Source organism: Prionailurus bengalensis, chromosome A3 (assembly GCF_016509475.1).
Source record: "Prionailurus bengalensis isolate Pbe53 chromosome A3, Fcat_Pben_1.1_paternal_pri, whole genome shotgun sequence".
NCBI classification, from domain to species: Eukaryota; Metazoa; Chordata; class Mammalia; order Carnivora; family Felidae; genus Prionailurus; species Prionailurus bengalensis.
Genome location: NC_057354.1, coordinates 51,837,437 through 51,859,790, shown reverse-complemented (window position 1 = coordinate 51,859,790; position 22,354 = coordinate 51,837,437). Strand labels below are relative to the sequence as shown.

At 37.2% G+C, this 22,354-nt stretch overlaps 1 protein-coding gene across 4 annotated transcripts in view; it reads left to right on the top strand.

The window, feature by feature from the left end:
• Positions 1–22,354, top strand: part of CCDC138 (coiled-coil domain containing 138) — a 139,048-nt gene that overhangs the window by 9,275 nt on the left and 107,419 nt on the right. For all 4 annotated transcript variants that reach the window (XM_043553176.1, XM_043604768.1, XM_043553175.1 and 1 more), the window contains 3 exons: positions 4,906–5,090; positions 10,407–10,565; positions 17,231–17,350. In XM_043553176.1, the coding sequence (XP_043409111.1) occupies positions 4,906–5,090; positions 10,407–10,565; positions 17,231–17,350 (464 nt within the window). The remainder of the gene's footprint in view (positions 1–4,905; positions 5,091–10,406; positions 10,566–17,230; positions 17,351–22,354) is intronic.

Below are 22,354 nucleotides of genomic sequence, written 5' to 3'. Positions count from 1 at the left end.
TTGTCAATTTTGTTTATTTTTTCAAAAAACCAACTCTTGGTTTCGTTGATCTGCTCTACAGTTTTTGTAGATTCTATATTGTTTATTTCTGCTCTGATCTTTATTATTTCTCCTCTTTTGCTGGATTTAGGATGTGTTTGCTGTTCTGCTACTGTTTCCTTTAGGTGTGCTGTTAGATTTTGTATTTGGGATTTTTCTTGTTTCTTGAGATAGGCCTGGATTGCAATGTATTTTCCTCTCAGGACTGCCTTTGCTGCGTCCCAAAGTGTTTGGATTGTTGTATTTTCATTTTCGTTTGTTTCCATATATTTTTTAATTTCTTCTCTAATTGCCTGGTTGACCCACTCATTGTTTAGTAGGGTGTTCCTTAACCTCCATGCTTTTGGAGGTTTTCCAGACTTTTTCCTGTGGTTGATTTCAAGCTTCATAGCATTGTGGTCTGAAAGTATGCATGGTATGATCTCAATTCTTGTAAACTTATGAAGGGCTGTTTTGTGACCCAGTATATGATCTATCTTGGAGAATGTATCATGTGCACTCGAGAAGAAAGTATATTCTGTTGCTTTGGGATGCAGAGTTCTAAATATATCTGTCAAGTCCATCTGATCCAATGTATCATTCAGGGCCCTCGTTTCTTTATTGACCGTGTGTCTAGATGATCTATCCATTGCTGTAAGTGGAGTATTAAAGTCCCCTGCAATTACCACATTCTTGTCAATAAGGTTGCTTATGTTTGTGAGTAATTGTTTTATATATTTGGGGGCTTCCGTATCGGCGCATAGACATTTATAATTGTTAGCTCTTCCTGATGGATAGACCCTGTAATTATTATATAATGCCCTTCTTCATCTCTTGTGACAGCCTTTAATTTAAAGTCTAGTTTGTCTGATATAAGTATGGCTACTCCAGCTTTCTTTTGACTTACAGTAGCATGATAGATAGTTCTCCATCCCCTCACTTTCAATCTAAAGGTGTCCTCAGGTCTAAAATGAGTCTCTTGTAGACAGCAAATAGGTGGGTCTTGTTTTTTTATCCATTCTGATACCCTATGTCTTTTGGTTGGCGCATTTAATCCATTTACATTCAGTGTTATTATAGAAAGATACAGGTTTAGAGTCATTGTGATGTCTATATGTTTTATGCTTGTAGCGATGTCTCTGGTACTTTGTCTCACAGGGTCCCCCTTACGATCTCTTGTAGGGCTGGTTTAGTGGTGACAAATTCCTTCAGTTTTTGTTTGGGAAGACCTTTGTCTCTCCTTCTATTCTAAATGACAGACTTGCTGGATAAAGGATTCTCGGCTGCATATTTTTTCTGTCTAGCACCCTGAAAATCTCGTGCCAATTCTTTCTGGCCTGCCAAGTTTCAAAAGAGAGATCAGTCACGAGTATAGGTCTCCCTTTATATGTGAGGGTACGTTTACCCATTGCTGCTTTCAGAATTTTCTCTTTATCCTTGTATTTTGCCAGTTTCACTATGATATGTCGTGCAGAAGATTGATTCAAGTTACATCTGAAGGGAGTTCTCTGTGCCTCTTGGATTTCAATGCTTTTTTCCTTCCCCAGTTCAGGGAAGTTCTCAGCTATTATTTCTTCAAGTACCCCTTCAGCACCTTTCCCTCTCTCTTCCTCCTCTGGGATACCAATTATGCGTATATTATTTCTTTTTAGCGTATCACTTAGTTCTCTAATTTTCCCCTCATACTCCTGGATTTTTTTCTCTCTCTTTTTCTCAGCTTCTTGTTTTGCCATAATTTTATATTCTAGTTCACCTATTCTCTCCTCTGCCTCTCAATCTGAGCCGTGGTCATTTCCATTTTATTTCGTAGCTCATTTATAGCATTTTTTACCTCCTCCTGACTATTCCTTAGTCCCTTGATCTCTGTAGCAATAGATTTTCTACTGTCCTCTGTGCTGTTTTCAAGCCCAGCGATTAATTTCATGACTGTTATTCTAAATTCACTTTCTGTTATATTGTTTAAATTCTTTTTGATCAGTTCGTTAGCTGTTGTTATTTCCTGGAGGTTCTTTTGAGGGGAATTCTTCAGTTTGGTCATTTTGGATAGTCTCTGGAATAGTGCAGACCTGCAGGGCACTTCCCCTGTACCGTCTTGAGTAACTTGTGTTGGTGGGCGGGGCAGCAGTCAGACCTGATGTCTGCCCCCAGCGCACCGCTGGGGCCACAGTCAGACTGGTGTGTACCTTCTCTTCCCCTCTCCTAAGGGCAGGATTCACTGTGGGGTGGCGTGGCCTGTCTGGGCTAGTTGCACACTGCCAGGCTTGTGGTGCTGGGGAACTGGTGTATTAGCTGGGGTGGATAGGCAAGGTGCATGGGGGCGGGAGTGGCAGGCTCAGCTCGCTTCTCCTTCTTCTCCTTTGGTGATCCGCTTCAGGCGGGGCCCTGTGGCACCGGGAGGGAGTCAGACCCGCTGCTTGAGGGATGGATCCGCAGAAGCACAGCGTTCGGTGTTTGCGCGGTGCAAGCAAGTTCCCTGGCAGGAATTGGTTCCCTTTGGGATTTTGGCTGGGGGATGGGCGAGGGAGATGATGCTGGCGAGCGCCTTTGTTCCCAGCCAAGCTGAGCTCTGTTGTCCGGGGCTCAGCAACTCTCCCTCCCGTTTTCCTCCAGCCTTCCCACTCTCCAAGTAGAGCTGTTAACTTATAACGTTCCAGATGTTAAGTCCCGCTTGCTGTCCGAACACACTCCGTCTCGCCCATCCACTTTTGCCAGCCAGACTTGGGGTCTCTGCTTGGCTGGCAGGCTGCCCCTCCCCCCCCCGGCTCCCTCCAGCCAGTCCATATAGGGCACACCGCCTCTCCGCCCTTCCTACCCTGTTCCGTGGGCCTCTCGTCTGCGCTTGGCTCCAGAGACTCCATTCTGCTAGTCTTCTGACGGTTTTCTGGGTTATTTAGGCAGGTGTAGGTGGAATCTAAGTGACCAGAAGGATGCGGTGAGCCCAGCGTCCTCCTATGCTTCCATCTTCCCCTCTGTTTTAAATTTTTTGAGGAACCTCCATACAGTTTTCAACTGAGTACTTTTTATAATTTCTTGTTTTTTTTTTATAGCAGTATTTGTTAGGAAGTCAGTAAATATTGTGGTAGATTTGAGTAATCCCTTAATATTTTAAGACTACTGCAGATTGCTTAAGGTAGGACTTCTTCAGGCACTTGTTTAATAACTCTCTCTGTACATGGCTTCATGTCATAGTTTTCTCAGGATTTCAGGGCACCCAGAGATGGCTTCCTCTTGGCTGCAAGACTTTTAGAGCACTGTTCCCTCTCTGATAGCCTCCGTGCCTCTTTTCTGGGCATACATTGTCTGTACGCAACACACACTCATTTCTCCCTTCCTGCTCTTTGTCATCCTCTTTGTTCCATTCACCTCAGTTTGAGGAAAATGAAAAATAATTATGCCTGGACTTGTGTTTCCGGCTACATGGTGGATTTTCCCCCTGAAAAACAATTGAAAATATAGGATAATGTAAAAAAAATAAATAAATAAAGGGTGAATATATTTAAAAGTTAACATAATTAAGTAATATTTAAGCTACTGATTGTGAGCTGGGAATCTAGAAAGGCAAGCAGCGCACTGAAAGTGTCTTTCACTTTAAGGGTGTTTGCTGGACTGAGTGAAGTGAAACTTTCTTTGTAAAAATTCATGTAATTTTTATTTTGGCTCCCTACGGTCTGTCCAAGATGGGGAGTAAAATAGGAGACCCCCTTCTTAAACCTGGCGTTCTGGGAGTAAAATAGGAGGCCCCCTCTTAAAACTGGTGTTCTCAGGAAGGCTAATGCAAGTTAAAACCACAGCTTTCAGTATTAACAGAAAATAAACTCTGACAATACAGTGTTGGCAAAGAAATGAAGCAAGAGGAACTTGCTCATCCGCTGCTGTTGGGAGAGTAAATTACTATAACCACTTTGGGAAGCATTTTGGCATCACTAGCACAATTGAACATGTACATGTACCCTGTGATCCAGCATTGTTGCTGTTAGTCATATACCCTAGGTAAACCCTTGAATACGTGTAACAGGAGCCATGTGCATAGAGCATCTATGTAGACACACACCTCACGTATCGACCTATAGTGGAATGTTGGCATATAAAAATAGAAAACAAGAAGTAGTGAAGATTTTGACCTGATTCTGTCATTAACATAAGAACATATTTAAAGGAGGTTATAGAAATTACATAATTGCATCATTAAATGATTACAGATATTATATAAAGTTTAAAACAGGCAAAACAATAGGCAAAACAAAGTCTTAAAATTTTTTTTACCCAAGTAGTAAAAATTTAAAAAGTAAAGCAATGGTTAATGCTATATTTGGCTTAGTAGTTAATTTGGTTTAAGGGAGAGAAGGGAATGTGATCGGGGGCTTCTGAGGTAATTTTCCATTTCTTGGCCTAGGCAGTTTAATAACATGAATGTTTTCATGCACTTTGAAATCAATTTTGAAATAATTTCAGACTTACAAAAAAGTTGCAAAAAGAGCATCTGTAAGACCTTTACACAGATCTTCTAAATGTTAACATTTTATCACATTTATTGTATAATTCTTTCTCTCTGCAAGTCTGTACTTGGAGACTTCTTTTTTTTGTTTTGTTTTGTTGTTTTTGAGAGAGAGCATGAGTGGGGAGGAGGGACAAGGGAGAGAGTGACAGAATCCCAAGCAGGGTCCATGCTTAGCATGGAGGCTGACATACGGCTCGATCTCGCGACCGTGAGATCACAACCTGGGCCAAAATCAAGAGTCAGGTGCTCAGCCGACTGAGTCACCCAGGCAGCCCAATACTTGGAGACTTTTTAACAATACTGTAATTCACATTTAAAGTAACTTTCTGAAGATTACTCTGAAATACTTAAAACTGTAAATTAATAAGCTTGATAATTTTTTTTACCAGTTGCCCAGCCAACTAATTTGGCCGCAAATTCAAGAAATTGGACTGAATGTTGTAGTGATGCAAGTGACTGTCCTCTGAGACGTGTTAGCTATCCGACATCTAAAGTACCAAACAAACAGAGAATACTTCCATATCAGATTAATCAGATATATGATGAATTATTTCAAATACATCAGAAACTGCAGGTAAGAACTCAAAACTGAATTTAGAATTCAGATGTATTTATGTTCTAAATACCAAACATTTATAAAATTTGAATAGAGTATGTCATTTAAATTATTTTAGGTAAGTCTGTTGAGATACGGTGAGAAGGGACAAATTTATTACAATTCTTGAAGGGAAATTTTATAGCTGAGGAAAAAATGTAAATGGTGTTTTTATGAATAGGTACATTTCTTGGATTTCAGACTGTCTGGTGTTTTATGTTTATTTCTTTATTTCCATCCCATCCTTGCTTCTGAAATAAAACAATATCTGCTGGTAAAATGTGCTTTTTCTTTTTTTTTTTTTTTTAGTTTGTTTGTTTGTTTGTTTGTTTGTTGATTTATTTATTTAGAGAACCAGCAGGGGAGGGGCAGAGAGAGAGCATCCAAAGCAGGTTCTATGCTGATAGCAGAGAGCCCGGTGTGGGGCTTGAACTCACAAACTGTGAGATCATGACCTAACTTGAAGTCGGATGCTTAACTGACTGAGCCACCCAGGTGCCCTTAAAATGTGCTTTTTGAAGTAGTGTTCCTGATGCATTGTTTTAAATACTTATACATAAGAAGTTCTCTTGTCACTTCTCACCAGAATTCAGTTCAGAACATTGATATTTTGTCTTCTCTGGGATTTTTTTATTTCTAAAAGATGTAATTCATATATTTATCAAGTGTCCACTAGGTGGGAGTACAGAAGGAAGCAAAAGTATGTATAATACACAATTCCTGACTGAAACTGTTCTAGCTGGAATTGTACGTATGTTTGCATACAATGAAATGGTTTCACATTTTTTTAAAAACTAGTATTAAAAAAAGAACAACCCAGTATTTCATTTTGTCTAAATAATTCAGATTATAATTACTATAGCATTTCAGAAAAATTATTTTTGCCTAAAATCACTGGAGAAAAGCTCATGGATGGTCTAAAGTTGACTGAGAAAAAATTTAGAGGAGGTGGGAAGGCCATTCCAGGTGGCAAGGAGTTGGAGGGGAGAAGTTTTGGGAAAGGAGTGATTTGTCAGACTGAGTTTATCAGCCTGTCTGAAGAAAGAACAGCCAGGCTAGCTGTTACAGGCTTTTTTAAAATGTGCTTTGTTTTTTTAAAGAGAACTATTTATTTATTTATTTATTTATTAATGTCTTTGTTTATTTTTAATGTTTGTTTACATCTGAGAGAGAGGGAGAGACAGAGCGCAAGTGGCTGAGGAGCAGACAGAGAGGGAGACAGAATCTGAAGCAGGCTTCAGGCTCTGAGCTGTCAGCACAGAGCCGGCTGTGGGGCTTGAACCCATGAGCCATGAAATCATGACCTGAGCTGAAGTCAGACACTTAACTGACTAAGCCACCCAGGCACCCCTATTTTTGTTTTATTTTTGAGAGAGGGAGCGTGTGCACATTGCGGGGAGGAGCAGAGAGAGAGAGGGAGGCAGAACTGGAAGCAGACTCCAGGCTCAGCTATCAGCACACAGCCCAGTGTGGGGCTTGAACTCAAGAATGGTGAAGTCATGCCCTGAGCTGAAGTCCAACTGAGCCACCCACGTGTCCCAGCTGCTACAGGTTTTTAAGCAAACGAGTGGCAGAGTAACAAATAGCGCATTGGAAAGATTCTTTTACTAATAATTTATAAGATAAAAAAGAATTAGCAGGCAAAAAAGAATAAGCAAGTTTGTAAAGACACATCATTTACTGTAAACACAATATAGATACAAATATTTAATTAAAAATGAAGTGCAGTGGATTAATCTAGTTTAATTTATAGTTGAATCTAACTTAAACATTTTTTTGGTCATCTGTTATATTATTAAGTGTACATATTTTGTCTTACTCTTTGATTTTATTCAACATACATTTGAACACTTGTTAATATGTATTTGCATGCTTGGTGTTGAGTGTATGGAAGTAAATAAAATATATATGGTTCTTGCTACACATAGCTTATTAAAATCAATTGTGAGCACTCATATAGTTATACTTTTGTAAATTTAAGTAAATAATATAGGTACAGTATGAAACCTGATTGGGATAGATTGAAAGGTCAGGTAAGGTTTTCTGAGAAAGTAACATTTAAATTAAACTGTGGAGGAAGAGTAAGGGATAAGCCCTACTAGACTGTGATGGTCTAGTATGAGAAGCCCTAGAAGCCTGATGATATGTTCATTCAAGGAAATTGTATCAAGTAACAGGATTTTTAGAGTAGGGGAATTGCTTAATGTAATGTATGCTTATTAAATCAATGGGTTGTAGGGGCATAGGTGTGGAAGTTGGGAGACTGGGAAGGATATCCTACTGTAATCATGCAGGTGAGAGGTAATGGTAACTTGGACTGGATGGTGGCAGAGAAATGGAATTGAATAGATTAGAGATTGCTTTTGTAGGTAAAATTGGCTAGACTTGCTGTAATGAGTTGAATGTGGTATCGGAGAGAATAGGTGTCTGGGATGATTCCCATATTTCTGGTTTGTACAACTTGGAAGAATAGATATAGAGAGAAAGATCAAGATTTTAGTGTGGAGGATTAAGTTTGAGAATTTAATGGAGACATAATAGTTAAAAGCTTGGCATTTAGAACAAAGGTCTTGGATGTGTAACTAAATTGGGAGTCATTCACATAGGTATTTAAAGCTGTCACCTGTAGCTGAGATCTAGAGAGAGGGCAGAATGTGAAGACATGTGACTAGTCTGATGGTGTCCTGGGTTAGGATGATGGGTAGAAAGAAGTGAATGGAGTCTAAACATTTTTAAGGGATGGGATCAGTAGGTCTTGGAGATTGTTTTGATATGGAAGGTGTACAGTAGGGTTTTATTCTTTTTATTCTTTTTAATGTTTATTTATTTTGAGAGAGAGAGCAGGGAAGGGGTAGAGAGAGAAGGAAAGAGAATCCCAAGCATGGGATTGCTGACAATCCATGCTGATAGCTTGGAGCTGGATGCAAGGCCCAGTCTCACTAACTGTGAGATCATGACCTGAGGGGAAATCAAGAGTTGGATGATTAACCAACTGAGCCACCCAGGCACCCCATTCAGTAGGGTTTTAGTCAAGAATGAAATGTAGGTTTATTCTTTTGGCTATTGGATAAATGATGCTGCTTTTTGTTAAGGGTAGGGAACAAAACTGGAGGAGGAGAGAATTCTGTTTTTTTGAAATTTATTTTTTCCTTTTGAATGTTTTTTTGAAATGTATAACTTCAATTTTTGTGCAGGAAATAATTCCTTTATTATTATTAGTATCTTTTCATTTGCAACATTTGACTAGGTAACACTGTATTTTAGTTTTTAAAAGTTTATAAAATACTTAGGACCTACAGAAAAACAGGGAATATTATAATATCAACTGTATACCCATTAATATTGCATAATGCTAATGTTTTATTAATAATTCTATATATTATTTTTAAAAGAAGTAGAGTATTTCACTTAGAGTTGAAACAGCCTTCTTCCCTCCCATTTCTTCTCCCTTTTCCCAGAATTAAGCACTCCCTTGAAATTGGTGTGGATCCGTTGTGTCCTGTTTTAGCACTTTTATGTATTCACATGTAGTAATTGCTTTGAATGTTTTAAAACATTACATAAGTAATGATATATTGTGGATTTCTTTTTGTAGTTTCTTTGCTTCATTCATTGTTACATTTTTGAGATTTATGTGTTTGGAAAATGTAGATCTAGTTCATTTTATTTTTTTATTTTTTATTTTTTAAGATACTCATTAAAAATTTTTTTTTAATGTTTATTTTTGAGAGAGAGAGAGACAGAAACAGAAGCAGGGGAGGGCAGAGAGAGGGGCAGATACAGAATCGGACGTGGGCTCCAAGCTCCGAGCTGTTAGCACAGAACCTGATGTGGGTCTCCAACTCATGAGCCATGAGATCATGACCTGTGCTGAAGTTGGATGCCTAACCTACTGAGCCACCCAGGCACCCCTATTTAACTGCCATGTAGGATTTCGTCCTCTAAATAAACCACCATTATTTATTTCTGTATAAATATATAAGGTGGAGTTTATACTTTACAAACAGTTCTGTTTAAGTATCCTTAACTTATAAGAAGAAAATGTGCAGGGTGCTACTAAATTGTTCTCCAAAGTGGCTGTGCCTACTTATTTACGTTCCCATCGTCAACATCCCAGAGTTGTCTTTCCCCCATAATCTGATAGCTGTCTCACTGATGTAGTTTGCATTTTTTTGTCTGTGAATGTTAAATCCATTAAGATGATTCTGAGTTCTGACACTAATGAGACCATATTTTTAAGCGAACCAGAATAGTAATTTGCAGATGCATATCCACCACTTTGAGTAAAAGTACCAATTTCTTTTATATTAAATCTGAATGTTAAAAGTATATGAGATGACAACTCTGTTTTCAGGAGTTAAGTTTCAATTTTGTAGAATTCTGGGATTCTTTGTTAATCAAACAATATAAGCATCATAGTAGGACATTCTGGCTTTCATCATGCTGAGATAAAAGAATTCTAGCAAGTTTTTGTTAACAGTTGACCAATGGTGGTACATCTGTTAATGATTGCATTGGAATCCATCTCTTCCAAGGCTAAGTATATCTCCCTCAGGAACTGCTGGAACTGAGGCAGGTGAAGGCAGGTGGAGGCCTGGTCCCAGAAAGCTTCTACATCTTCTGCTGTCTTCTGTATTCCCTGTGAAGTTAGAGATGAGGCTGTCTGAACAGAATGGTGTAGGAGGGAGGTGAGGTTTCAAAGTAAAGAGTGGAGAAGGCTTGAAATAAACACTGTGGAGAGTGAGAGAGAGAGTGAATCATGAAAATATAAAATGATTTCTGGAATCCAATATAGGTTCCGTGAATTTACAACAGTATAACTTTTCCTGATGTGTGAGTTTTCTCCATTGGTATGGAGTAGTGCGGCACTGAGGCTGGGAAGGTGCTTAGTACTGTAATGTAGGGCTGGGGCCTTTCAGTCCAAGTGAAGGACAAGAAGGGAAGGGGGCGGAGAGTATAGGAAAAGAGCAGATGGTGAAGTTGAAGTACGACATGGAATTGAAGCTGGAAAGGGGGTTATTCTGCATAGTACTGATGCATTTTGTGCCTCAAATTCTCTAGAGTCCTCATAGTAGAATCTCACTATGTTGTCACATCATTTTGCGACAAGATAGAATTTCTGTGCAAGCTTACTTGCTGTGCTAGTCTGGCTGTTACTGTAATCCACCCTTTACTTGTACCCATGTAGTCCTAAACACCATTTGATTAAGCTACAACCTCAGTAAATAAAAACATAATTTGTAGAGTTTGTGAATATATTTTCTAAAAACACTTGAATCTGACATTTTAATACAGTGTGAAACTGCAGCCCAACAGGAGTTTGCTGAAGAACTTCAAAAGCGGGAGCGTTTTTTAGTTGAAAGAGAACAACTGCTTTTCAGACATGAAACTGCTTTGAGTAAAATTAAAGGTGTCGAAGAAGAGGTTCTTACAAGATTTCAGATTATAAAGGAGGTAACTATATAGCATTTGATTTCACAGTAATATAATTTGTGTTTTTTCTTCTTAATTTAGATTACTAGATCTTAGCATTTTGTCACATTCTTCTCCAACCTCCCTTCCCCCCACGTATTTTTTCCTGGGCCATTTGAAACTCATTTGCAAAAATCATGACTCAACACCCCTAAATACTTCCTTAGTATTATCACTACTTAATCTTAGGACTATGTGTCTCCTAAGTAAGCATAAGGACATTTGCTGCATGGTTAACATATTAGGAAATTAATGGTACTTGAATAATTTAATGTAATACACAGTCCACATTCACTTTCCCAGTTGGGCCTTGAAATCTTTTGTTTTTATTTTCTGATCAAAGAACTAGACAGAATTCTGCATTACATTTGATTTTTATGTCTTTTTGGTTTCTTTGAATGTAGAGCAGTCAACCAGTTTTCTTTTTGTAAGACCTTTCTTTGAAGATTCCAGGCCAGCAGTCTTATGTCATGTCCTGGATGGATTTGCTAAGGATTTTATTCAGGTTAAACATTTTTCTCAAGAATATTATCTAGGTGATATAGTATACTTTGTTTCATATCAATAGATACATTACTATCTGTGTAACTTACAGAGAATGAATTTCATTCTGTTTTGAAAAATGCATATAGTCTTGTAATCACCACCATAATTCTGATAAAGAATAATTCTAGCACCCCAAAGGTTTCCTTACACTCCTTTGTAGTTATCCCTCCCTGCTCCCTGCACCCCGCCCTGGCAACCCCTGACCTATTTTCTGTCCCTGTACTTCTGCCTTTCCCAGAATGTCATGTAAATAGAATTGTGATTTTTCTTTATCTGTGGTTTTCAGCAGCAATTCAATTAGGAGGTATCTCCACATGTTTTTCTTTGAGTTTACCCTGTTTGGGGTTCCCTGAACATCTTGACTTTGTAGATGAATGTCTTTTACCAAATTTGGGAAGTTTTCAACCAGTATTTTCAAATATTTTTTATGTTCCAACTGCTTTCTCCTCCTTCTGTGTCTCCAGTGACTCATATGTTAGGTCTTTTGCTGTTACAAACTGCTGAGGCTTTGCTCCTTTTTCCTCATCTATTTCTTCTGTGTTCTTCAGATTTGATAATATCTGTTGTCTGTCGTTATGTTCATTGTTTATCCTTGCATATCCATGTTGCTACTGAGATCATCTAGTGAATTTTTTGTTTCTGATATTTTATGTTCTAAAATTGCTAATTAGGTTCTTTTTAAAATTATGTTTAATTTTCCTCATAAGCATTTTTATCTTTCCATTTGCATTCATTTGTATTTACCTCATAGGACACACCTAAAAATTCAACATCTGGGTCATGTAAGGATTGGTATTTTTCTTGTGACATAGTCACATTTTTCTTGTTCTTTGCATGTTCAGTGACTTTTGGATTATATTTGGGACCTTGTGGATATTATACAGATTCTGGATCTGGTTATAATCCTCTGGAGAATGTTTCTTTTTTTAAGCAGTCAACCCAATTGAGTTGTTTGTTTATAAATTGAAGTATAGCTTATGGACCTTATGTTAGTTTCAGATGTACAACATAGTGATTCAACTTTTATATATATTATGAAATGCTCACCACGATAAACTAGTTACCATCTGTCACTATATAATGAATGCTATTACAATATTATTAACTATATTCTCTATGGTGTACTTTACATCCCTGATTTATTTAATTTTATAACTGGAAGTTTGTGCCTTTTGACCACCTTCACCCGTTTTTCCTACTGCCTACTTCCTCCCCTCCCATCTGGCAGTCACCACCAATTCTTTCTTTTAGGAGTCTGTTTCTGTTTTATTTTGTTTGTTCATTTGTTTTGTTTTTAGATTTTATGTATAAGTGAAATCATGCGGTGTTTGTCTTTCTCTGACTTCTTTCACTTAGCATAATACCCTCTAGGTTCCTTCATGTTGTCACAAATGGTAGAATTTCATACTTTTTTACGTCTGAGTACTATTCCATTGTGGATTTATACCACATCTTTATCCATTCATCTATCAGTGGACACTGAGGTTTCTTCCATATCTTAGCTATTGTAAATAATGCTGCAGTGAACATAGGTATGCATATATCTTTTGAAATTAATGTTTTCATTTTCTTTAGGTAAATAACCAACAGTGGGATTGCTGGATCATATGGTATTTTTATTTCTAATTTTTTGAGGAACTTCCATAGTGCTTTCCAGAGTATCTGTATCAACTTACATTTTCACCACCAGTGCACAAAGTTACCCTTTCCTCACGTCCTTACCAATACTTGTTATTTCTTGTGTTTTTGATACAAGCCATTCTGACTGGTATAAGGTGATATCTCATTGTGGTTTTGATTTGCATTTCCCTGACAATTTTAGTGGATTGAGCATTTTTTTCATGTACCTGTTGGCCATCAGTATGTCTTCTTTGGAAAAGTATCTGTTCAGGTCCACTTCCCATTTTTTAATTGGATTGTTTATTTTGGTGTTGAGTTGTATGAGTTCTTTATATATTTTGAGTATTAACCAGTATCCTCATTTGCAAATATAATTTGCAAATATCTTCTCTTGTTCAGTACGTTGCTTTTTTGTTTTATTGTTTCCTTCACTGTTCAAAAGCTTTTTAGTTTGATGTAGACCCAGTTGTGGTTTTTTTCCCCCCCAATTGTTTATTTTTGTTTTTGTTGCCCTTGTCTGAAGAGACAGACCAAAAAAACATTGCTAAGACTGATGTCCAGAAGTTTACTACCCTTGTTTTCTTTTAGGAGTTTTATGGTTTCAGGTCTTACATTTAGATCTTTAATTCATTCCTAATTTATTTTTATATATGGTATGAGAGAGTGTTTTCCTAAATTAAGAAAGTTTCATTCTTTTGTATGTAGCTTTTTAGTTTTCTCAGCACTATTTATTGAAGAGACTCTTTCCCTATTGTATCTTCTTTCCTCCTTTGTTGTAGATTACTTTACCATATAAGTGTGAATTTATTTTGGGGCTCTCTGTTCTGTTCCCTTGATCTCCATGTCAGTTTTTGTGCCAACACTATACTGTTTTGATAACTATAGCTTTGCAGTATTGTTGGAAAACTGCGAGGATGATACCTCCAAGTTTGTTCTTCTTAAAGTTGCTCTGGCTGTTTTGGGTCTTTTGTGGTATTATTTGTTCTAGTTCTGTGAAAAAGGCTGTTGGTATTTTGGTAAGGATTGCATTCAATCTGTAGATTACGTTAGGTAGTATGAGCAATTTAACAGTATTAGTTGTTTTAATCCATGAGCATGGTATATCTTATTTATTTGTGACATCTTCTATTTCTTTTATTAATGTCATATAGTTTTCAGAGTAAAGGTCTTTCACCTCCTTGGTTAAATTAATTCCTAGGTATTCTTATTGTTTTTAGTGCAATTGTTAGTATGATTGTTTTCTTAATTTCTCTATCTGCTATTATGGTATTAGTATAAAAACACAACTGATTTCTGTATATTAATTTTGTATCCTGCAACTTTACTGAATTCATATATTCTAATAGTTTCTGGTGAATTCTTTATGGTTTACTATATAGAATATAATGTCATCTGCAGATAGTGACAGTTTTACATCTTCCTTACCAACTTGGATGTCTTTTATTTCTTTTTCCTGATTGCTGTGGCTAGGACTTCCAATGCTGTGTTGAATAAAAGTGGTAAAAGTAGTCATTCTAGTCTTATTCCTAATCTTAGAGTAAAAGCTTTTAGCTTTCACCTTTGAGTATGATGCTAGCTATAGCTTTCCAATGTATGGCCTTTATTACATTGAGGTATGTTCCCTCTGTACTCACTTTGTTAAGTTTTTATCATGAATGGATGTTGCCTTTTGATAAATGTTTTTTCTGCATCTGTTGAGATGCCCATATGGTTTTTATCCTTCATTATTTCAATGTATCATATCACATAGGTGTGTGAATATTGAGCCATTCTTGCATCCCTGGAATAAATCAGGGTAATCCTGGCCTCAGAGTGAATTTGGAAGCATTCCTTCCTCTTAAATTTTTTTGGGAACAGTTGAGAGAAGAATAGGTATTAACTCTTTGAATGTTTGGTAGAATTCACCTCTGAAGCTAGCTGTTGACAGTTTTTGATTACTGATTCAATTTCATTACTAGTAATTGGTCTGTTCAGATTTTCTGTTTCCTGATTCAGTTTTGGAAGATTGTGTACTTTTTTAAAAAATTCTTTTATTATTATTATTATTATTTTATATTTGAGATAGAGAGAGGCAGACAGATAGTGTGTGAGTAGGGCGGGACAGAAAGACACGGAAACAGAATCCGAAACCGGCTCCAGGCTCCGAGCTGTCAGCACAGAGCCAGATTCAGGGCTCAGACTCATGAGCTGTGAGATCAGGACCTGAGCCAAAGTTGGATGCCCAACCCACTGAGCCACCCAGGAGCCCTATCTCTCACTCTTCTTGATGTGTCTGTTTCTTTATGTTTTTACCTGTGAAAGAGCTGTCCTGCTAGTCTTCAGGTCATTCTCAGAGGGAGTTGCTGTCCATGTAGTTGCAACCTTGGTGTGTTCATGAGAGGAGGTGAGCTCAGGATCTTCATACTCCATTTTCCCTATTCCATCCTCATTAGATTTAGGCCAGGGTTCTTTCTCACCTTCTGTGGGAAGTGACCCAATCTCAGTTCAGTTTTCAAAGCTTTGGAGTTGTACCTGTGCCACTTAGGTTTACTCTAATCCTCAGGCAATGGTTTAAATCAGTTCAGTTCTCAAGACCCTCAGTATGGTGCCTGTGTCTTTCCCATGCTTGCAGAATTGGGGGTTAGTTTGAGATGTGGGTGGTATTTTTAAACCGAACTCTGATCTCTCCACCTTTGCTTTGCCACTTTTGTCTGTGCTATGCTTAGAGTTAAGCCAGATTTCTACAGGTGTTTGTACACCTGAATGAAAAGATTCTTTTTCTGAGTCTCTTCTCTGAGATACTGCACACATTCCGTGGCTCACAGTGGCCCTTTTCCTGGCTTCCCTGACTGTAAAGGCAGAGTTTCTCTCAGTTTAGCAGCCTACAGTGCTCTGCTGCACTTCAGAGTGCTGGGGGCCTGCCCTGGGGCAAGACTGCTACAATTCCCTATTTCTGTTTACGTTTTACAGTCTTCAGGGTTACTTTTGTGTTTTGTCTAAGGTTTTCAGTTGTAATCAGTAACAGAACTAGAATGTAGTGGGCTTATCTTGCCATTCCGGAAATGGAACTCATATCCTATTTTTTAACATCTTTTCGATTTGAAAAAATTTGGACAAAGAGAATGTTAACCTAATGTTTGAAATACCTGTATTTGTGGTTAGATACTAAGTTATTTAAAGAATCATTTAATGTAATAATAAAATTGCATAAAGCTAATGTTTTCACGTGGTTGGAGTTTTAAACAGGGCAAAAGAAGAAATGCTTGGATTCTCAAGAGGTTTCCATACTAGACTTCTTAATTTTTTTCTCTTTAGATTTGTCTGCTATTCTTAAGTGTAAAGATAACAGCCTTTTTTTTTTAATAGTTCCTATATGATTACTTGGAAGAAAGAAATTAATTCAATTTTTTAATTTCCTATAGAAATTTGCTTGTTTTAATACATTATGAATAAATTGAGAATAAAAGGTGACATGTATTTGTACTTTAAATAAAAAAGTGCTATCTCGTTTAAATGTGATTAGAAGGTTAATTGATTTCAATTATTTAAAAAAAAACTGATTAAGGAAAGTCAAATAGTTTAAGACTCAGATATATTAGTATGTTTTTAAATTTGAGATGTAAACAATTAGGTACTTTATTAGAATAAGAAATTAGTTCTATATCTATGGATATTTATTCCTCAGGGTAACTTAAATCTTAAATTTTAACTTATAAAGCTATGAATTGCTAACCAGACTCTTGAAGAAGATCAGAAACCCAGGGAGCCTGGGTGGCTCAGTTGGTTTAAGTGCCTGACTCTGGTTTCAGCTCAGGTCATGATCTCACTATTTGTGAGATTGAGCCCTGCCTCAGGCTCTGCACTGAGGCAGAGAACCTGCTGGGATTCTTTCTCTCCCTTTCACTGCCCCTCCTTCTCTCACACCCACTCACTCACATTCTCAAACATTAAAAAAAAAAAGATCAGAAACCGTTCATTGTTTTATCATTCCATGGTGTGAAAGAAATTATTTTAGTGAGTTTCAGTGGACTCTTTTGAGCAGAAGCACAAAATAATTTTTTTAGTAAGTACTTAACAAATGCTTTCAATGCTTAGTTATTACTTTGTTTGATGACATAGTTTTTATAATTAATTGTGGTATTAGTCATATATGCTTAAATATATTGATTAAAGTCCTGATTCAAGGAGTTCTATTTTTTTTTTTTAATGTTTACATTGAGAGGCGGGGGAGCACTCACGTGCACGAGGCACAGAGGGGCAGAGAGAGAAGGAGAGAGAGAATCCCAAGCAGGCTCTGGTCCATCAACGGTGAGCCTGACACAGGGCTTGATCCCATGACTGTTGAGATCATTACCTGAGCTGAAATCAAGAATTGGATGCTTAACTGACTGAGCCAACCATGTGCCCAGAGGAGTTCTAATTTTTAATTACTTTGTGTTCAGTAGCGTTTGTGACATGGAATCCACACCTAATTTTTAAATCAGATTTTTTTCCCCTTCTAGCAGCACAGTGCAGAAGTTGAGCACTTAACTGAAGTTCTTAAGGAAAGAAATAAAGAAAGTAAGAGGCTAAGGTCCTCTTTTGATGCATTAAAAGAATTGAATGATAACTTAAAAAAGCAGGTAAGATCTATTTTAGTATATACTAGATTTCAAAATATTCTTAAAACTTCTATCATCTATACTTAAATTATTTATCAAAGTCTTAGAATATATTCTATCTAGAGAAATTTTTTTATTAACTTTATTTGCTAACTTTATTTTGTATAATAATTCCAAATATAAATATGGTATTCTTAAGCTTTTGGTTTTTCATCATCTATTTTAGCAACTAGTTGAGATTCTTTTGCAATTTGAAATTTTTAAAATTAAAAACAAGCAAAAAAACCTGCTTGATAACCTGGGGATTTTTAGGCATTTAGCTAATCTAATACTACTTCTTTTAACTGCTATTTTACACCACTGCTTATTTAACATTCGTTTATTTTCTGGGTATCTATTATGTGCTAGGCAGTGTACTAGAAGGAAGCCTACACATTGCTTGTAGTCCCATGAGTATAGAGTGCTATCATGTTGTACTGTGATTATGTGTGTGATGTAATCTTGGTTGCTACTTAATACTGAAGTTGCAAATATTTTTATGAGTTGTATCTTTTTTTCTTTTTTTGTTTAACTTTCGCCAGTTTTTGACTGAAAGATGTGAAAGAATATGTTGAAGAGAGATGAGAGACTGATTGTGTGTGTATTTGTGGGAAGAGGAGAAGTAGATGAGCAGAAACTGGGCTAAACCCAGTCACTTCAAAAATTAAAGCTTTGGGCTGGAAAACTATATGGATTCTAAGCTCAGACTCTCAGAGATAATATGAATCCTGGAATTCCTTAGGTAGCTATATGTTCTCAGTTTCTCTTTTTGATGTCCTGTAGTCACGGCTTGTTACAGCTTTTCTCAGTGGCCTTGATAACTAGGGATACTGTTTCTCATTTGATCTAAGTTCTTTGGCTTCTCTGAATTCATTTATGGCCTCCCACAGTTGGAGTATGGCCTTCACTTACGGTTGTTTGGAAGCCTGCTTTATCCCTGGTGAGATTACTTTTTCCCATCACACTCAGTGTAGTGCTCTCTCCCTCTCTTTTTTAAATTGTAGTTGACACACAACATTGTATTAGTTTCAGGCGTACAAATTAATGATTTGACAACTTTGTATGTTACGCTGTTCTTACCACAAGTGTAGGTACTGTCTGTCACCAGACAACTCTAGCACATTTTTTTTGAGAAGGGTTTCTTTAACTACTAGCCAAGGAGCATTGTTGCCTATACCTATCTTAAGGTTATACAATTCTTAATAGTCTTGCATGTGTTTGTATCAGTAGCTGGTGAGCGGAGTGTATATGTAATTATTAAGTGATCAACCTATTGATAATTGGATTTTTGATCTAGTATGTCCAAACTGAAAAAGCTTGGGAGAAACCTTTTGGTACCAACTGGCAGAATGCTTTTTAAAACAATTTTTTAAGTTCATTTATTTTGAGAGAGAGAGAGCACATGAGCGAGAGAACACAAGTGGGGTAGGAGTAGAGAGAGAGGAAGAGAGAGAATCCTAAGCAGGCTCCCCACTGTCAGCACAGAGCCTGATGTGGGGCTTGAAATCATGAACTGCGATTTTATGACCTGCATCTAAATTGAGACTCAGATGCTTAACTAACTGAACCAATCAGGTGTCCCCGGGGTGCTTTTTTATAGTTACTTTGTTTAGTGTGGATAAGGGATCATTTTTTGTTTTCTGTTAAGGATGAAATACTAAATACTTTGGACTCTGTGAGCCATACAGTCTGTCACAATGACTCAACTCTGACATAATGCAAAAGCAACTATAGTCAATAAGTGAGTGAGTATGGCTGTGTTCTAATAAGACTTTATAACAACAGTGTTCAGATTTGGCCCATGGGCTATAGTTTGCACTATGAGTGATATATACAGCTGACCCTTGAACAACACGGGTTTGCACTGTTATACTTATATGCAGATTTTTTTTATAAGTAGTACAGTCCTGTAAATATATTTTCCTTAGGATTTTCTTAATAACATTTTGTTTTCTCTAGCTTATTTATTGTAAGAACATAGTATATAGGAGTAAAACATACGAATTATGTGTTAATTGACTGTTATCACTAAGGCTTTTCTGGTCAACAGTAAGCTATTGTAGTTAAGTTTGGGGAGTCAGAAGTTCTATATGAATTTTTTATTGCTTGGAGGTCAACACCCCTAACCCACACATGGTTTAAGGCTCAACTGCATTTCAAAATTGCTAAATAAAAAGGTAAGTTATTTCCACGACTGTCTTAAGTAGTAATTTGTGGCACCAGTGGGCATAAATAAGTTTGAAACAATAATAACAACATCAACGATAACAAATCCATTAAGTCATGCTAAGCTGAGGAGGCAAGGATTAATATTCAGGACTCACCAGGCTGGAGAGTCCCTGTGGACAACATAGGTCCTCGGTTGAAAAAGCAGCAGGGAAGACCCTGTTAAATACTGAGAACAAACTGAGGGTTGATGGGGGGGGGGGTGGGTGGGAGGGAGGGAAGGGTAGGTGATGGGCATTGAAGAGGGCATCTTTTGGGATGAGCACTGGGTTGTATGGAAGCCAATTTGACAATAAATTTCATATACTAAAAAAAAAAAAAAAGCAGGGTTGCACTCTAGGAAGAGGCCAATTAGAAGTAGATGGAACCCTCCTCTGATTGAAATTTCCTAAATGATCTTAGTTCCTGTTAAGAGTAATCAGTCTCCATTTTGAATTACTAGAATGAGCCCTCTTTTTTTTTTATTTGAATTTTTATTTTATTTTTTTTAATTTTTTTTTCAACATTTATTTATTTTTTGGGACAGAGAGAGACAGAGCATGAACGGGGGAGGGGCAGAGAGAGAGGGAGACACAGAATCGGAAACAGGTTCCAGGCTCTGAGCCATCAGCCCAGAGCCTGACGCGGGGCTCGAACTCACAGACCGCAAGATCGTGACCTGACTGAAGTCAGACGCTTAACCGACTGTGCCACCCAGGTGCCCCATTTATTTGATTTTTTAAATTTACATCCAAGTTAGTTAGCAGACAGTGCAACAATGATTTCAGGAGTAGATTCCTTAATGCCTCTTACCCATTTAGCCCTTTCCCCCTCCCACAACCCCTCCAGTAACTCTCTGTTCTCCATATTTAAGAGTCTTTTATGTTTTGTCCCCATCCCTGTTTTTATGTTATTTTTGCTTCCCTTCCCTTGTGTTCATCTGTTCTGTGTCTTAAAGTCGTCATATGAGTGAAGTCATATTTGTCTTTCTCTGACTAATTTCGCTTATCATAATATTCTCTAGTTCCATCCACATAGATGTAAATGGCAAGATTTCATTCTTTTTGATTACCGAGTAATACTTCATTGTATATATATACCACATCTTTATCTATTCATCTGTCGATGGACATTTGAGCTCTTAGAATGAGCCCTCTTTGAAAGAAGATATCATGTGCATAGATTTGTAAATTTTCTTAGTCATTCTGTACGAAATTAATAATTACACTAAGGGCAGAATCACATGACTATGAAGAGAACAAAAATGCCCCAGACAATACGAATATACCTGCGAGTGATCCAGATATTGGAGCTACTAACCATGACTTTAAAATGATGATTACAATTAAAAAACTGATAGGGATGCCTGGGTGGCTCAGTTGGTTAAGCGTCTGACTGCGGCTCAGGTCATGATCTCAGGGTTCATGAGTTCAGGCCCTGCGTCAGGCTTTGTGCTGACAGTTCAGAGCCTGGAGCCTGCTTAGGATTCTGTGTCTCCCTTTCTCTCTGCCCCTTGCCCACTCTCATTCTGTGTCTCTCTCCCTGAAAAATAAACAAACATAAAAAAAAGTTCTTTTTAAAGTTCAGAAAGTGATTAGTATGTTCAAATAAGTAGGAAAAAAAGATTGAGAACTTCATTAGAGAAGCAGAATATATAAAAAGGAATTAAATTGAAATTCTAAAACTAAAAAATGCACTAATTGAATTTCAAAACTCCAGTGAAAGGATTTAACAGTAGATAAGTCACAGCATAAGACAGGATTAATGAACTGGAGGATCATTTCCTAAAAAATCTTGAAATGAAAACATTGGAGAAAGTGTAAGAAACATTTGTTAAAAGTTTTAACATGGAATTCAAAAAGATAATAGGGCTTGATAAATTACTAGCCAGTTTGATCAAAAAGAAAAAGGAAAGGACCCAAATCAAGAATGAAAGAGATCACAAGCAACACAGAAGAAATAAAAGCAATAATAGAATATTATGAGCAGCTGTATGCCAATAAAATGGGCAAACTGGAAGAAATGGACAAATTCCTAGAAACATATAAACTACCAAAAGTGAAACAGGAAGAAGTAGAAAATTTGAACACACACATAACCAGTAAAGAAATTTAATTAGTAATCAAATATCTCCCAAAAATCAAGAGTCCAGGACAGGTGACTTTCCAGGGGAATTCTACCAAACATTTAAAGAAGAGTTAACACCTATTTTCTTGAAGCTCTTCCAAAAGATAGAAATAGAAGGAAAACTTCCAAACTCTTTCTATGAGGCCAGCATTACTTTGATTCCAAAACCAAAGACCCCATTAAAAAGAACTACAGACCAATTTCCCTGATGAACATGGATGCAAAAATCCTCAACGAGATATTAGCCAACCAAATCCAACAATACAATGAAAAAAATAATTCACCACGACCAAGTGGGATTTATACCTGGGATGCAGGGCTGGTTCAGTATCTGGAAAACAATCAATGTGATTCATCACATCAATAAAAGAAAGGATAAGAACCACATGATCCTCTCAATAGATGCAGAGAAAGCATTTGACAAAACACAGCATCCTTTCTGATAAAAACCCTGAGAAAGTAGGGATAGAAGGATCATACCTCGAGATCATAAAAGCCACATATGAAAAATCCAACGCTAATATCATCCTCAATGGAGAAAAACAGAGCTTTCCTCCTAAGGTCAGGAACAAGACAGGGATGTCCACTCGTAACCTCTGTTATTCAACATAGTATTGGAAGTCTTAACTTGAGCAGTCACGCAACACAAAAGGC